Source organism: Notechis scutatus, chromosome 4, assembly GCF_049901735.1.
Source record: "Notechis scutatus isolate UNSWTSFEM ecotype Mainland chromosome 4, rNotScu1.2, whole genome shotgun sequence".
Taxonomy (NCBI): domain Eukaryota; kingdom Metazoa; phylum Chordata; class Lepidosauria; order Squamata; family Elapidae; genus Notechis; species Notechis scutatus.
The window spans coordinates 77,596,244-77,614,071 of NC_142012.1; the positions used below are offsets into that span (position 1 = coordinate 77,596,244).

At 41.3% G+C, this 17,828-nt stretch overlaps 1 protein-coding gene across 5 annotated transcripts in view; it reads left to right on the plus strand.

Moving 5' to 3' along the window:
- Positions 1-17,828, plus strand: part of KAT6B (lysine acetyltransferase 6B) — a 97,052-nt gene that overhangs the window by 63,398 nt on the left and 15,826 nt on the right. For all 5 annotated transcript variants that reach the window (XM_087963872.1, XM_026674191.2, XM_087963874.1 and 2 more), the window contains exons 13-15: positions 412-505; positions 13,611-13,842; positions 16,034-16,193. In XM_087963872.1, coding sequence (XP_087819998.1) covers positions 412-505; positions 13,611-13,842; positions 16,034-16,193 — 486 coding nt within the window. The remainder of the gene's footprint in view (positions 1-411; positions 506-13,610; positions 13,843-16,033; positions 16,194-17,828) is intronic.

Here is a 17,828-nt window from a genome sequence, read left to right on the forward strand (position 1 = left end):
TGTCTGACCTTAGGTTGATGTTCCTGTTCTGAAAGTCCAAGCAGAATTGGTATGCTTAAGAATCCAGAGTATATATCCAGTATAATTTTATTGTAGATAAAGAGTTATGCTGGACAATCAACAGGAGTCTTCTTGTTATGTAATGAACGCTTGTGGATTTACCTCTGTTGCATAATTCCTATGGGGGGAAAAATGGGAAAGGATTAAAAACAAATCTCCATCTCCATAATTTGATCACACACTTCCTTTTGGATTCTCTCCCCCCTCCCCACAGTTCTTAATCCATAAAACACGCAATCTTTCCAGATTTGGTCTACTTTTGCCCCCATTCTGCTTTCTGAGGCATAGCGTAATCTCAGTTTTGATCTTCACGATATTTTCAGCCGTCTCCCGTCTTTCCTCTTTTCCCAGGAAAAGCTCTGCCAGCAGAAGTATAACGTCTCCTGCATCATGATCATGCCCCAGTACCAAAGGCAAGGATTTGGGAGGTTTCTCATTGATTTCAGTAAGTGAACCGATTGCATCCGTGAATTTGGGGGAGTGGGTATTGCGGTGGAAAAACCAGTGAGAGCAACGGTGATTTTCTGTGGATAGACCATGGGCTTTCTAAACCTAATTGCATCCGGGCAGCATAAGTCCATGAAAAGAAACATCTAGTCTTATGATATATCTGAAGACGCAAACTCTCTCTCTCTCTGTTCACAACGATATCAGCTCTCGGTGTTGTCAGATTGAACGAATTGCCTAAATTGCATTCCTTTCGCGTTGTTCCCTAATACGGAGAGAAGCCGTGATTTGTCATTAAAGTAAGAAGGTAATTTAGGGCCTTCTTCCGTGCCTAGATTTCTTTTTAGCGCCAAGTGCATTTTAGTTGAGCAGCACTTAAAATGGAGCATAACGTTTTAGGCTTTTGTTCCTTTTAAAAATGTAATTGTCTCAGGTTCTGAAAGTGAACAATACTTCTTGGAGCATGCAGTAAAAAAAACGGTATAATTTTTTTAAAAAAAACGCATGGCGTATTTTGAACAGCTCAAAATATTACCTCCATTGCTTCTGCATAGTTTTTTTTTTATTTTTATCAAAAGGTAGGAAAACAAAAATGGAACCAATAAACAGACTTAATTTTGCCTTATCACTAAGAAAGGACAAGGACAGTGTCTGTTCATGCATTTTATTCTCGGGGAGGCAGGTAGCATGGGAGGGACATGGTCCTCCATAGTGTATGTAATCAGGAGTGGGATTCTACAGGTTCGGCCAAACCGGTAGCTCCAAAGATCATCTGGTAGAGAACCAGTTCGCTTTGATGATCAGCTGCTGGGCTCACCCACCCGCTCCGGCTCCATACTGACCCTTATTTCCTGCTTTTCACGTTCAGCTGTATTGTGCGGCACAGCCGATTGCCACGTGTCCGCTGTTGAAGAGACAGGGAGAGTGCAGGAGTGCAGGAGAAGGTCAGTAGGAATGCCTCTGCGTGCGCCCAAAGCGCCTGTGCGCATGGCAAAACACGCCCACCAAGCCACGCCCACCGAACCGGTGGTAAACCAATTTGAATCCCATCACTGTATGTCATGCTGGTCAGTATGAAACTTCAGAAATAGGATGCTCCAGACTGCCAGAAAGAAGCCACAGCTGGGGAGATGAGTTCCAGGCAGAGGCACGATCTCCCAAGAGAGTTATGGTCCTGTCCCTTCCTGCCCCACCACGCCCATCTATCATAGCATAAAACAAAACCTCTGCAGTTCATTTAACTGTTGTAACTGTTCAAAGTTACAACCGCACTGAAAAAAAGTGACTTATGGCCGTTTTTCACAGTTACGACCTTCATAGCATGGGTTTGGGTTTGGCTAGTCTAGAGAAAAGAAGGACTAGCGGGGACATGATAGCAGTGTCCCAGTATTTGAGGGGCTGCCCCAAAGAAGAGGGAGTCAAATTATTTTCCAAAGCAACAGAGGGCAGGACAAGAAACAATGGTTGGAAACTAATCAAAGAGAGAAGGAATCTGGAATGAAGCAGAAACTTCCTGACAGTGAGGACAATTAGCCAGTGGAACAGCTTGCCTCCAAAGCAGTGGTGGGATTCAAAATTTTTTACTACCGGTTCTGTGGGTGTAGCTTGGTAGGTGTGGCTTGGTGGGTGTGGCAGAGGGAGGATACTGCAAAATCCCCATTCCCTCCCCACCCCACTGATCTGCTTTCCAGCTCCATTCTCCTGTGCAGGGCAACCAAAGAAGAGCCAGCCGATCAGTTGGGACTCAATGGGAGGCAGAGAATAGATGCGGGCGGGACCAGTCAGAGGTGGGATTGGCCGGTTCTCCAAACTACTCAAAATTTCCGCTACTGGTTCTCCAGAACTGGTCAGAACCGGCTGAATCCCACCTCTGTTCCAAAGTATTCTGAACTGGCATTGTACATTATAATGGCTGCAAAGATGCTCAGTGCTTCGTACTGGAAAGTACGTTTAGTTGCCTCTGTGGAAAACTAGCTGATTACGGGAGGAGGCCTCTGTGTCCAGAATAACCTCATATCTCAAAAGAAAATTGGATACAGAGTTTAATTTAATTTTGAAACCTTGAATTCAATTTGGAAAGCTTTGCGGGTTATATTTCTCTATATAGAGCCAGTTTGTTTTAGTGCAAACTCACGTCGCCACGGCGGCGTCACTTGACATATCAGGACTTTTTTCCCCTAGCATGGGCATGGCCAGCGTGTGACGCATCCGGCCCACAGTCCAGAAGTTTCACAGCCCTGGTCTAGTGGTTAAGATGCTGGCCTAGAAACTGGGAGACCATGAGTTCTAGTTCTGCCTAAGTCCTGAAAGACGACAAGGTGACTTGAGGCCAATCATTCTTTCTCAAGCCTAAGTCACCTCACAGGGTTGTTTTTGTGGGGAGAAGCAGAGGTGATATTCAGCCGGTTTGGACCGGTTCTGGCATACTGTTAGCGGAAATTTTGAGTAGTTTGGAGAACCGGAAAATACCATTTCTGGCCGGCCCTGCCTACCTGCCTGCCCTTTCCTGTCCTATATTCCCTTTTTTAAAAAAGCTCAGATGATTCGCACGGCGGAACAGATTGCCGTGCCTCAGTGGAGCTAAAAAAACAGCTCACCTCACTAGCGCTGACACAGAGGGCGGTTTTTGAGTGCTGCGCCCGCACACGAAACACACTCTCGTAGAACGGTAGGAAAAAGTGTGGAATCCCACCACCGGGGAGAAGAGGAGGAAGAAGGAGTGTTGTGTATCTTCATCACCTTGAATTATGCAGTCTTGAAAGGCGGCATACAGATAGCAATAGGCTTACATGTCACTTCACAGTGCTTTTCAGCCCTGTCTCAGCGGTTTTCAAAGTCAGTCACCGAGATCAGAGGTTTCGTCTTCGGAGCTTTGGGACTCATGCTGGAGTTCATTCTCTGTACTGGAATATGTGCTTTGGGCTATTCCATACATAGTATTTATGTGGTGCCTGGTTCTGTGTGGCCCCCTAGCTGTTGATTGGGGTATTGATGGATGGCCGCTAAATCATTGGCTGTTCTTTCCCTTGTGCTGCCAAGTCCTCGGCTCCTAAGTACCTGATACGGTCATAGTAAATCAACAGGTAAGAGCTATGGAAGTGATTGAAGCTTTGGAAACGGGCCCCTCCTCAGGCAACAGGAATAGCAATAGCACTTAGACTTATATACCATTTTATAGTGCTTTACAGCCCTCTCTAAGCAGTTTGGGTACAATAATTTGGGTCCTCATTTTACCCACCTTGGAAGGATGGAAGGCTGAGTCAACCTTGAGCCTGGTGGGATTTGAACTGCCAAATTGTAGGCAGCTGGCTGCAGAAGTAGCTTGCAATACTGCACTCTAACCACTGCGCCACAAAAGCTCCCGAATGCTGATTTACCACCAGCTTATCAGATATTTAGGAGGCGAGGACTTGGCAGCACAAGGGAAAAACAGCTAATCGCCTGGCCATCAACACATCAATCAACCCATAGGAAGGCACCACAAATCACAAGTTATGGTCATGTGATGTCTCGCTTAACGCCCATGTTGCTGAGCAACAGCTTTGCTGGTCTCTATGGTGGCCATTAAGCAAGGGCTACCTGTACTGCAGTTGATACTAATATGTTACTTGGATTTTGACAATGAATTGTAGTTCTTTAAAAATTGTATCTAATTATTTAAAACCCAGTAATAAATGTTGAGAACTCTAGCCTAATTCTCTGCTGCTTGTCAATTCCCTGTTCACTTCGGGTTTTATCTTTCTGATTTTTTCCTCCTTTTTTCTTTCATCCATCTTGTTTTCTCTCCCCCAACTCCCCAAATGCTTAATTCAAGTCACATTTAATCACATTTAAAAAAGAAAAGAAACTTGACATTTCTGGCACCTTAGAATTTCTTCTCCGTGATCTGTGTAATTGGAGAGAAGAAGGATATAAGCAAGACGTTTTTGTTTTGCATTAGTGGTGGTCATGAAAAAGAGATAGGTTGATAAAACCATATTGCTAATCACTTTCTTTCAGAATATTCATGTCTGACATTTTAGAAATTACAGAAAGGACTTGAGTGCTGCTAGAAAACTTTTTTAAAAATCTTCTTAAAAAGTCTGTCGCCTCCTTCTAAATTGGAACCCAGCAGGGAACATCGTCAGAGAGTACTCAGGAACTGAATCAAAGCGGCGGCTGACATTTCCCTTATGATGAAAAAAGGGGATGTTTGAAATGCAAAATATAAATTGGGAGAATGCTTAATACAGCCTCTAATTCCGATGAACCGGCTTACCTGTTGCTTCATCAAACTCAAGGTGAAGCAGCAGCTTCCAAGTCTCAGGAATGTTTTTATGAAGAGGCGTATGATGATTTCATAACATCACGGAATCATAGGGTGGGAATGGGCTTTGAGATGTAGGAGATAAGCAGGTGGTGTCAAACACATCATAAGTTTGGAGTCTCTGCGCCCCCTTAAGAGATCTAAGTCCAACTCCCCTTAAAGTCCATTGTTAATTCAAAAGTACTACAAGTTTATTTCATGCTACCTATCCAGAAGAATCTGAAGGAATCACCCTTGCACAATGTTGGAAAAAGGATACTATACCGTCAGAAGGTCTACTAATCCAAAATATCTTAGATTGTGCAGAAATGGATAAACTTACCCTAGAGTTAAAAGGAAAGGAAGACTCAGAATATTATACGGTTTGGGAAAATTGGTATGAATGGATGGACAATAGGAATAAGAATAAGAATTGTAGAGATTAGAAGAAGATATAGAAATATATGGAAATGTATGTATGTAACAAAGATGCCTCAGTACTGTTAAAGATGATTGAGATTCGTAAAAAGAAAAAAAGTACAATAAAAATATTTATAAAAACAAAAGAATCTGAAATAGTAACATTCGAGGTGAATTGGCAACAGATAGGTAGCATGAAATAAACTTGTAGTACTTTTGAATTCTATTCTGGCTCTTGATTCCTGACTCCTTGCACCCGACATGAAAATCTTTTAGTCCAATTCAAGAATCCTTGTATCATCTTGGATAAATAATTGTCCAACCTTTGTTTGAACAACATAATTTTCTCCCTTAAACTAAAATTCTTAATGCCCCTCTTAATATCCATTTTTTAAAATTGTTTATAGGTTGTCCTTTGCTTATGACTTGGTTTAACGACAATTCAAAATTATGATGGGTTCAGAAAAAATGACTTAGGACCTGCATTTATGAGTATTGTGCCATGGTCATGTTATTGCAACTCAGGGACTTGGCTATTGACTCTCCTTTACGACCAGGCTCAGGATCCTGTGGTCATGGAGTCGTGATTGTAACCTTTTTTCTTTTTTGCCAATTTCTGGCAAAAAAACCCGCCCATTGGGGAAACTGGGTTTATTTAATGACTCTTATGATTTGCTTAATGACCACCATAAAAATCATTTTAAAATCAGGTCTGACTCAACTTACTACCGTAGTGACTTATGGCTGAAATTCTGGTCCCAATTTGTAGTCATAAATCAAGGACTTACCTCTATCTTTATTTTGTCTTGCAAAAGTCCAAACCAATCTTATTTCCCACAGGAAGGATCCTGTACAATTAATTCACACTTTTAGAGATAGAATTCTTTATTAGCCAATTGTGATTGGACACACAAGGAATTTGTCTTAGTGCAAATGCTCTCAGTGTACATAAAAGAAAAGATACATTCGTCAAGAGTCAATAATCATCAGGTACAACACTTAATAATAGTCATAGGGTACAATAAGCAACCAAATCATACTAGGAAACAGTCAATATAGATCATAAGGAAACAAGTGACAAGGTTACAGCCATACAGTCACAAGTGGGAGGGGATGGGTGATAAGGAGTGATGAGAAGATTAATAGTAATAGTAGTGCAGACTTTGTAAATAGTTGGACAGTGTTGAGGGAATTATTTGTTTAGCAGAGTGATGGCTTTAGGGAAAAAACTGTCTTTGTGTCTAATTGTTCTGGTGTGCAGTGCTCTATAGCGTCGCTTTGAGGGAAGGAGTTGAAACAGTTTATGTCCAGGATGTGAGGGGTTTGTAAATATTTTCACAGCCCTCTTTTTGACTCGTGCAGTATACAGTATACAGTTTTACAATTTGTTGTTAGGTTACATATGTTTACAGTTGCATTTAGCTAAACATGTTTCTTACGGGTGTGTGTCTTGTGTGAAAATGAGTTCCAAAGTGCACATTTAAATTTACATGCGCATATGAACCTCAATGAGATCTTTTTTTAAATGTCACACTTTATTCAGAATTGTAATATTCTGCATTTCTTTTCCATTTTTTTTAATGCAGTGATCAGAACTGTACGCAGAAAACCAACTGGAATTGCACACAATTGATTTAAGCATGTTGTTTTACCTTCTATCCTCTTCCTAATTATACCTTGGATAGAATTTGCCTTTTCTTTTTTTCAACACCCACACAACGAATTGTCGCTTCCATTCAGCTGTAATTCCCTCTGAGAGCTTTGACAGAAGGACACATAAAAGAAAGATGAAAGCTGCATGCTACATTATATTCCCCTGGCACAAGAAATGGGGTGACTTGCTCCTGGAATCTGGAGTTTTGAGACTGCTGTGGTTAAGAGGGATGATTAATGTTTCTTTGTGGGAAGATGTGGTGCCCTTTTGCTTAAAGGAGGTAGCACTATGGTCTCTTGAACCAGAATATTTCAATAATTACGGTTCATCCTTGAATCCAATCTTCTTGTCAAAGATGGTTGCAAAATTAGAATCGCTGCAATTCCAAATGCAGACAAATGGTGTGGATTATTTGCACAGTTGAGCATATGGTTGGGGTTGATAGCTGCTTTGATCACTCCAATATATGACCTGTCCTAAGGAGTTTTGAAGTCAACTTCTTGGTCGTATATGTAACAAATCATATAACATATGATTATTACCTGATGCTAATATAGTTATGATATACCAGCTGTAGGCTGAGCTGGAAGGTGGATTTAAATGTGTCATGAGTTCAGAGTCTATTCTTGCCACAAGAGACCTAGGCCGAGCCCCCTGTGAATTCCATTGACCCTGATCTAACACCAATTTAGCTGTGACAATTAATTGATGAGATTTTTGTGTATAAGTAGACATAATAAAAAGAAGAAATGGACCGAGATGTGCGAGGCCTGGCTGCAACTGTCCGAAGGTAAGCAGTAGGGCAGCTCCACCCCCGCCCCATTACCATCCTAGCTTAATTTTTTACCCGTGCATCCAGGAGTAGGTGGGGTAGGTTGGGCTTATTAGGGCTTATTTTGGGGGAATAGAGCTTATATCGGGCACCCGTGTAAAAATCAAGCTAGGACTTATTTTCAGGGTAGGTTGTATTTTCAGGAAAACATGGCAGCAATCAGCTTTTTAACATTTTCATCTTTATTCTTTTTTTTTTTTTTCAATGAAAATATTTATATTTCCAAGACTGTTGCTACAGAAACGTTGGGTTTTGGCTTCTGGTTTTCATTTTGGGAGCTTCCAACTTCATTGAGAGAGAAACCAACCCCAGGAGGATATCGTGGCACATCATTAGGCTGCATAATGAGGCAAAGAAGAGCAGCCTGGCCATCATTAACAGTGGTCTGCACAAGTTGCCCTGGTAACTCAGTTTCCAGCTCCATATGGTACCCTTTGCAATCTTGCAAGCGTGCTCAGCTGGAATGAGATTCTGCTTAATCAAGATAGGCGAACTGCTTTTGTTATGATATGAACAGCAAGTAGTAGACCCATTGCAAGCAAAAACTCTGAGGCAGGTGGATTCCTCAAAGAATAGCTTTATTGGAAATATCATATTGGCACAGATCTGGTGAAAACCTACTTTAGCGGGACCTTTGGTTTTCACCTAATGAAAAGTAAAGTTTCCCCCTCAACTCAATTACAGATTAACAGAGTTGGAAGGGACCTTGTAAGTCATCTAGTCCAACCCCCCACCCAAACCTCCCCGCCCAAACAATCAGTCACTTGGCCCAATCAAGGCAGTCTCTGCTGGTCTGGTGACATCACTCCTCCTTCCTCCGGCCAGGTGTGAGAATGTCCTTGGTTCCCAAGAGTGTTCTGACCTAGGCTTCCAAAAAGCTCGAAGCCGACTCCTCGTCCAGATAAAACCCCTTTTATTTAGTTTACAGTGAATTCCTTTCCAGCAAAGTCCCAGCCAACAGTCTTTCAAGAGATTTCACAACTGCTGACCTTTATCAGGCTTGGAGAGCTGCCAGGCCAATGTCTTTCAGAGGCCACACTATAGCAGACAATACTTGGCAAGAATGCAGGAACAAATCTTCACCTTCATGAATTGAACTTATTGTCTCCTGCAAAACTGTTGCTGTTCCTGAAATCTTGATGGTAGTTCTTTAAGTCTTTTGTCTGAGGGTGGTTGCAGGCAATATTTTGGGGATAGCCAAGCCTTAGGTCCTTGCTTTGCAGGGTCCCTCAGGGCTGTGCCTCTCCCATCTTCTTTTTAATACCTATCCTTTCATTTTTTAATATCCGTATCTCTCTATCTCTAATATCTTTTGGCCATTGTAATCTGTAATACTGTTCTCTACTGCTGAAAGACTTAATAGTTGTCTTACTGAACCACCTTATCGGAAAGACCTGATCCTACTAGCTTTCTTGCTTGCTTCAAACCATTGGCAGTCCCATTTCATTTCAACCTGTGCATCAAAGCCACCATTTGACAGTGCAGGCATTTGGGTGAAGGATGATGTGTGTCATGCATTTTAAGAGCAGCAAAGCCGGACCCTTAAGATGTCAAAGATTTATAGAAGGAAGTGGATGGGTTTACAGACTGCAGAACTTTGTTTTTTTACTCTACCTGACCCAGCATTTGTCATAAAATCAGAAATGCCCCATTTTCAAGAAGGCACATGACCAGTTGACAGCAGCCAAAAATCATCTTTTTAATGTGCATCATAATGGACCAGCACTGACTGCAGTTTTTGTAAAAAACCCATGTTTTTGCATCTTTCTCGTATCTTGATTGTATTTGAAGATGCGGCCACCAGCAACACTTCATAAGATATTATTATGGACAGATGAAAAACTGATCAAATATATGTATGTATGTATGTATGTATGTATGTATGTATGTATGTATGTATGTATGCATAAAACTACATTAAGTTATAAAATGGAAGAGGAACAAGTCAAAGAAACAATGATTATATGGACAAAAAAGTATACTATACTAATACTAACACTAACACTAACACTAACACTAACACTAACACTAACACTAACACTAACACTAACACTAACACTAACACTAACACTAACACTAATACTATACTATACTATACTATACTATACTATACTATACTATACTATACTATACTATACTATACTATACTATAGAATTAGATAAATGGCAAAAATTTTGGGATAGGAACTATAAACTGACAATGGCTACTGCATACAAGGAAAATCTCTATAAAATGTTTTATACCGGCAAGATTAGCAAAAATGTTCATCAATATGTCCGCCAAGTGTTGAGCCCAGGTACCAGAAGTGGTATTCAGCAGGTTCTGACCAGTTCTGGAGAACCGGTAGCGGAAATTTTGAGTAGTTTGGAATATCACCTTTGACTGGCCCCGCCCCCATCTATTTTCAGCCTCCCAAGTCCCAGCTGATCATCTGGGTCTTCTTTTGTTGCCCTGTACAGGAGAACGGAGCTGGAAAGCAGGTTAGTGGGGTGGGGAGGGAATGGGGATTTTACAGTAACCTTCCCCTGCCACACCCACCAAGCCACACCACGTCCACCAAGCCATGCCCACAGAACTGGTATTTGAATCCCACCACTGCCAGGTACTTATTATCATATGTGGTGGGCCTGTATGAAAACAAGAAAATATTGGATGAAAATACATACATGGTTGGAAAAGATGGATCAAGCAACATATAGATCTGAATCCAGAAATATGTTTGTTGGTATATTGCCGGAGGGCTATGATAAAGGGACTATATATCTAAGTTGTGCATGTATTGAAGCAGCAAGGATTGTATTTGCATAATATTGGAAAAATGAGCACACCCCATCAGATGAAGATGTAATTTGGAAAATATTAGACTGTGCAGAGATGGATAGATTGATGTTAAAAATGAAGGACAAAAAAGACACAGAATACTACTTAACATGGAATAGATTTTATGTGTGGTTAGAGATAAGGGGCTCTTCATTAGATGAAGAAAGATTATTGTTATATATGAATTAAACATAAAGATGGTTTATAATTATAAATATGCCAATATAACCAACAAATAAGCTAATATAAAGAGAAATATAGTCAAAACTATTCTGTTACATTGTTGTTGTTGTTGTTGTTGTTGTTAATCTTTAGTGAGATTCACAGCCTTTGGGGCTGGTTGGTAGCTCAACAGCTCGAGTCCTCACCAAGGAGGATATAAGCTGTTCCAAATAGGGTGGTTTTTTGTAGAATCCGGGTATTCAAGTCTGATAAATTCAGAATTTCCAAATAGCGAGGTAGCCCAAAGGCTCCAAGGGCTCCAATTACAATTGGGATAACACACAATTTCTTTTTGTAAAGTCACTCAGCAATTTGTAAGTCCCAATACTTTGTGATTTTTTCTTGCTGCATGTCTTCAATTTGTGCATCACCAGGTATTGCAATGTGAATGAACCAAACCTTTTTCTCATCTATTTATTTTCTTATTTATTTATTTAATTATTATTACTATTATTATTATTAGTAGTAGTAGATATGTTAATATTTCTTTTTGTTCTTTCTTTGTTTTTCTGTAAATGATATGACCTGACAATACACTTTTTTCAAAATGTTTATGAATAAAAAATATATATAGTAATGACTGCAGTTTTGAATAACTTATTTTGCAAAAATGCTATTGGCGTTCAGTTAGCTTTCCAGAAACAAGCACGGAGAGTTTATTTACTGAGATATATTGTGACTAGTCCTGTCTTCTCAGCCCAACCTATATCCTAGGCCCTTTGAGAAAAAGCAAATACTTTGAGTGAAAAGGGGAATGTTAACCTGATAAATGTATTCCAAGTAATCTTTCCTCATGGCTGGCTGGGAGTTGAAGTTGACAGGTCCTAAAACTGCAAAGGTTCAGAAGCTCAGCCTTAGGGATTTGGGTGTATAGGAACATTCACAAATCATGTGAAATTTTGTCTTGAACGTTTAACATTTTCTGAGAAGTAGCACTGGTTTATTGGAAAATTAAGAAAATAAGCTCTTGAGAGACTCTTGAACTGTGGGGAATAATAAACCTGTTCAATTATGTTCTTCACATTGCTGTTCTGGAGATCATTAGAAGAGACAAAACATACAGATTCTTTTGCTGTTTGAGATGTGCATTTCTCTCTACCCGAGTTTTTGAAATTGTAAGGATGCACGTGGAATTATGCTTGGGTCATTGGAAAATTTCAAAACAATGGGAAATGGGGGTTTTCTTATGCCACTAGCTCATTATTATGTTCATTATATATTTAGATTTCTGTGGTGAATATGGCCTTTAAAAATATCAGATATCTTTTGAACAGAAATGGTTGAAATCTTGACAGTCCGTTGTTTGTTGCGTTGCATAAAATCGGTTTGCCCTACAGAGGGATCAAAAGAATCAACCTGAAAGTGCTTTTGAGTGTTGCATGTGAACTTCAAGGTGTATTAAAAGTGGATCTTTGAACTATGGTCACACAGTTGACTCTATTTAATGCTGAATGATCTTAACAAAATAATGCCAGTATGAAAATTTTTTATTTTGTTTATAGAATCAAAATAATTCAAGGCACAATACAATGAGTTAAAAATATCATTAAATACCATAAAATTAAAACAGCAAAGGACCAAATATTTAAAAAAAAAAATAACAGTGCGTTGGGCAGAATAGACCAATATTCAAATAACTACTATTCAACAATTCACAGATTGCCTGAAGGGAAAAAAACCCAAGGTATTAATGTTTTCTTGAATGACAGTAGGTTTGGAATTTAAAAAAAATAATCTAATATTCAGTAAGATAGGAGTTTAAAGCAGCGTATCTTCCAACTCAAATTTTATTTCATTGTCAGCTCCAAACATGGTTTGAAATCTGCCTCTAGAGCAGACGTCTCCAAACTTGGCCACTTTAAGACTTGTGGACTTCAACTTTGAGTTTAAGTCCACAAGTCTTAAAGTTGCCAAGTTTGAGGACCCTTGATTTACAATAAGACTGTGTGTGTGTATGTGTGTGTGTGTGTGTATGCACAGGCACCTGTGCCCATTTTGGGCTGTGAGATCACCAATTGTAAGTATCCTGCAAAAGATCTAATGGTTGGATTATCAAGTGAAAATATTATGAATCTCCAGGTCTATGGAGATTCTCGGTCATCCAGGCCATAGTTGACCCCAAGGTGCAACTATTTTTTCACAAGGCAACTGGACTTTTTATTGTTGTTTTCCTTGAATAGATAGAATTCTTTATTGGTCAAGTGTGATTGGACACACAAGGAATTTGTCTTGGTGCATAAGCTCTCAGTGCACATAAAAAGAAAGATACATTCGTCAAGGGTCAAGAATCCTAAGGTACAACACTTAATAATAGTCATAGGGTACAATAAGCAATCAAATCATACTAGGAAATAGTCGATATAAATTGTAAGGATACAAGTGACAAAATTACAGCCATACAGTCACAAGTGGAAGGGGAGGGGTGATAAGGAGTGATGAGAAGATTAATAGTAATAGTAGTGCAGACTTTGTAAATAGTTGGACAGTGTTGGGGGAATTATTTGTTTCGCAGAGTGATGGCGTTTGGGGGAAAACTGCCCTTGTGTCTAGTTGTTCTGGTGTGCAGGGCTCTATAGCGTCATTTTTAGGGTAGGAGTTGAAACAGTTTATGTCCGGGATGTGAGAGGCCTATAAATATTTTCACATAGCTGGCTGGAGAATTCTGGGATTTGAAGTCCACAAGTCTTAAAGTTGCCATGTTTGGAGACCTCTGCTCTGGATAATTTGCTTTCCCCATCAGTTTATCGGAACAAGATATACTGAAAAAGAGAGAGTAATATGCTTGGGGTTGACAATCTTCGTATCCTAAACTCCCTTAATTTTCTACAATTGGCGCATTGTGATTCTTCTCCTTGTTCTTTCCTGCTAGGTTACCTACTTTCTCGAAAAGAGGGGCAGGCAGGATCCCCTGAGAAGCCGCTCTCCGATCTGGGCCGTGTCTCCTACTTGGCTTATTGGAAAAGCGTCATCTGGGAATATCTGCACTGCCATCCTGAGAAGGAGATCAGCATCAAGGCGATGAGCCGAGCCACCGGGATGTGTCCACACGACATTGCTACCATCCTCCAGCATCACAGCATGATTGACAGGCGAAAAGAGAAGTCAGTATCTGTTCCTGAGCTGCACTTGCTTTCCCTCTTGCTTGCTTTCGTTCAGCGCAGGTGCCTGGTGTTTTAAGTTCATCCATAGATGGTCTTCGCTTAACAACCATTTCAAGGGTGGGATTCAACTTTTTTTTACTCCTGGTTCTGTGGGTGTTGCTTGGTGGGCGTGGCAGGGGAAGGAGACTGCAAAACCCCCATTCCCTCCCCACCCCACTAACCTGCTTTCCATCTCTGTTCTCCTGTGCAGGGCAACCAAAGAAGACCCAGCCAATGAGCTGGGACTCGGGAGGCAGAGAATAGATGGGACTGGGGCCAGTCAGAGGTGGGATTTGCCGGTTCTCCAAACTACTCAGAATTTCTGCTACCGGTTCTCCAGAACTGGTCAGAACTGCTGCTAAATCACTTATTCTGCAACCATTCAAACTTGCAACAGGGCAAAATAATAAAGTAGAGTAGAATAGCAAAAGCAAAAGCACTTAGCAATAGCACTTAGACTTATATATTGCTTTACAGTGCTTTACGGCCCTCTCTAAGTGGTTTTTCAGAGTCAGCCTCTTGCCCCCAACAATCTGGGCCCTCATTTGACCCACCTCAGAAGGATGGAAGGCTGAGTATACCTTGAGCCTGGTGGGATTTGAACTGCCAAATTGCAGGAAGCCAGTAGTCAGCAGAAGTGACCTGCAGTACAGCACTCTTAACTACTGTGCCACTGAGGTTCTTATTTAGAATAGAGTAGAGTAGAGTAGAGTAGAGTAGAGTAGAGTAGAGTAGAGTAGAGTAGAGTAGAGTAGAGTAGAGTAGAATAGAATAGAATAGAATAGAATAGAATAGAATAGAATAGAATAGAATAGAATAGAATAGAATAGAACAGAATTTTCAGTGTACTTGCAAAGAGTTGTTGGAGTTCCAGCTATTGCAGCAACCCGTTGTCACATGGTTGCAGTCCAGCCAGTTGGTGCCCCACTCGTGATTATGTTACAGGGTTACATGCTCGCCCCTGTAACCTTCTAGCAATCTACTTGGCAGTAGCTGCATGGACCAGAAACAGCTCTCACAGGTTCTAACAGCTTCCCATCCATTGTTGCTAGCTAGTCTTCTAATCACCCAGCCCTGTTTACTTGTTAAAAAATGAGATTGAGAATAACAAACCAACTTTTGTCTCAATCAGGCCTATCAAACTGAATTTTATTGAAGGCTGCATCAGGGTTGTGTTTGACCTCGGGGGGGCGTGGGGGGGCGTGGCCAGCATGAGCATGGCCAGCTCCACAGCACTCCTGCTGGGGGCGCCTGTGGTGATCCGAGCATTTTGCCAGTGAAAATGGGCTCCTGGGCTTCATTTTCGGCTGCGACAGCCTCCCGCAGCCCTTTGCCAGTGAAACGGAGCTTGAGAGGACCACACTGGCAGAGGCACCATGGGCAGGTCCTTCACTGTTTCCCAGGCGACCCATGAGCTAGATCCATGGGCTGGATCCATCCCCGGGCCTTGAATTTGACACCCCTGGTCTAGATTACAAACATGTGGGCTGTCAGGATTCTGGCACGTAACCCCATTTAAATCATGAGTCTCGAGCCAAACTTCCAAAACTTAAAGAAGATTTATTCGGAGTAAACATGCAGGCACTGCCTGGGTGCAGCTGACTCTGAGACACATCATTCGTTGTCACCCTTGACCCTGGTTTTACCCCACCCAGGGGGATGACACACATCCATAGCCAAGAGTTATCAATCATGCTCTCCAGTTAGAATTTTGTGAGGCAGAAACATCGGTCACCTAGGTACTATCTTTGAAAACATATATGGAATGCAGTTTCAGTTTTGCAAGCTGTCACACTGCTCCCCCCTCCTTTTCTGTTGGCAACTCTAAAAGACCACAGAATTATTTTATGAGTTGACCTGGGCTACCACTAGATAAGAACAAAAAAGATAAAACTCTTGCTGCTTTGCCCCAGGAGCTGGACTTATGCCTTGTGTGTGGCAGCTTTTTAACTCTAGACGGTGGTCCGATGACAAGACTAGGAGAAATGCTTTGGCAGGAGTGGCCTCTCCATATAAAAGAGGACTGTAAATGTATTAAAGAAAAATTAACTGTAATCCCAGACCCATCATCCCTAAACAGCAAATAGATACATTCCCATCTGCTTATTGTTCGTATTGTTCTCTTCTAACTTCAGATTTGTTTCCGTTATAGATTCACGGTAATCAGGAGAGAGAAGCTGATCTCCCGTTACATGGAGAAACTTAAAAACCATCCACGCACCAATGAAGTGGACCCAGAAAGTTTGAGGTGGAGTCCTCTCCTGGTTCCGAACGCAGCGGTTTCGGAGGAAGAGAGGGAAGCTGAAAAAGAGGTACGGGCAAGCACACCGTGCGATAACCACCCCTTGAACATAAGTAAAAATAAATCTGTGAAGATGATGCGCAGAACAAAAAAGCGAAATACCACTCACACATCATCACAAAATCTCCAGAACCGTAAAACCTACAAATTTGAAATTTGTATGTTCCTCTTGGCTTCTAGGTGCTCGCTAAGAAAGGATTCTTCAAAATGACCATCAGAGCATTAGTATTTCCTATATTATTATTATTAACATGCTCTGATGCTAAGGAGTTCTATTCCCCCTCCCCACCTGAAAAGAAATCTGTTCCAAAGGCAAAACACAAGCAGAAGAGAGGAGTTTCAGTTTCAGTTTTAGTTTCACAGCATCAAGCAGCTTTAGTACAGAACAGTTGAGCTAAGCCATGCCCAGGTTCCTTGCTGTCTCTTTCTTGCTCTCATAGCAAATACTGTTTCAGTTTCCATGTTTCAGTTTCCAAACAGCCCTCAACTCTCTCACACACTGACAGGACACTAGCCAGATGAATACTGATGGATGCTGGTAGATAGAGGCAGAATTTTTCCCCCTTATTTTCCTCTCCAACACATAGTTTCGTAGTGAAGCATGGGTATTGAGTTAGTTTAAATTAATTACAAAATTATTTTGTTTTTTGTAATTCATATTTCATTTGGCATCCTTCCTTTTATGATTCTATTCCACTATTTATTCGATCTTAGTGTGACTGAGTGGTCCCGTGGTGAGTTGGCCACGGCAAGTTGGCCATGGTGAGTTGGCCACAGCCTGTTGTCATAGACCCTCTCCCAGCAGGTTCCATGTGGTTGGTTCATATCTATAGTTCTATCAGTGTATAAGCACAGTCGCAATTATAACATAAAAGCAGTGTGCTCTAAACCTGCTGTGATGATCCGGAGTGTAACACAAACGTAACAAAATCCAAAACGTAAATAAATGCCCTTTAATGCCTCCAACTTGGCCCCACTGTTCAATAATTCTCAGTTGGAGATAAAACGTATTCAAAACTAGTCTTCAAAAGAAAGCAATACAGTCCGAACTTAATGAGCAGATAGAGGTGAAATAAAAAACTAAAACAAACTACAATGAAGGAATTTCCACAACGGACAGGATAAGTAATTACCAACTTCAAGGAGATAACAAGGCACCGTCTGTTGGAAGGACGCCAACCAAGATAACTCCAGCCCAAAATAACACATGCTTTGCTTCTGGCAACGCTGTGTTGTAACCATCTCTCTTATATACTATTCTTCCCAGCTGTAACCAATGAGGGGGATCATGGCCGCTTCCTCTCTTGTAAGCCAAGTTGTTGCCTTCTCCATTACCTCCCCCCCCCCCCACGTGTCCTAGGATGGAGAGGGGATGGGCCTGGTTTTTCCTCTGACTGCCCAGCCGGCCTCTGCCCTTCCCCAACCTCCTCCACAACCTCCGGAGCCACATCTCCACTCCCTGTCAGCTGTTCCTCAGAGTTCCACTCTATGTTGTGGTGAGAGAGAAGCAGTGGAAACACACAGGTGGAGAGGACAGTTCCTTTCATAAAATCAGGATTATATGGCTGGAAGGGAGTTTGGGGGTCTTCTAAGTCTAACCTCCTGCCCAAGGCAGGTTTGTCCAATCTTTTATTGAAAATCTCCA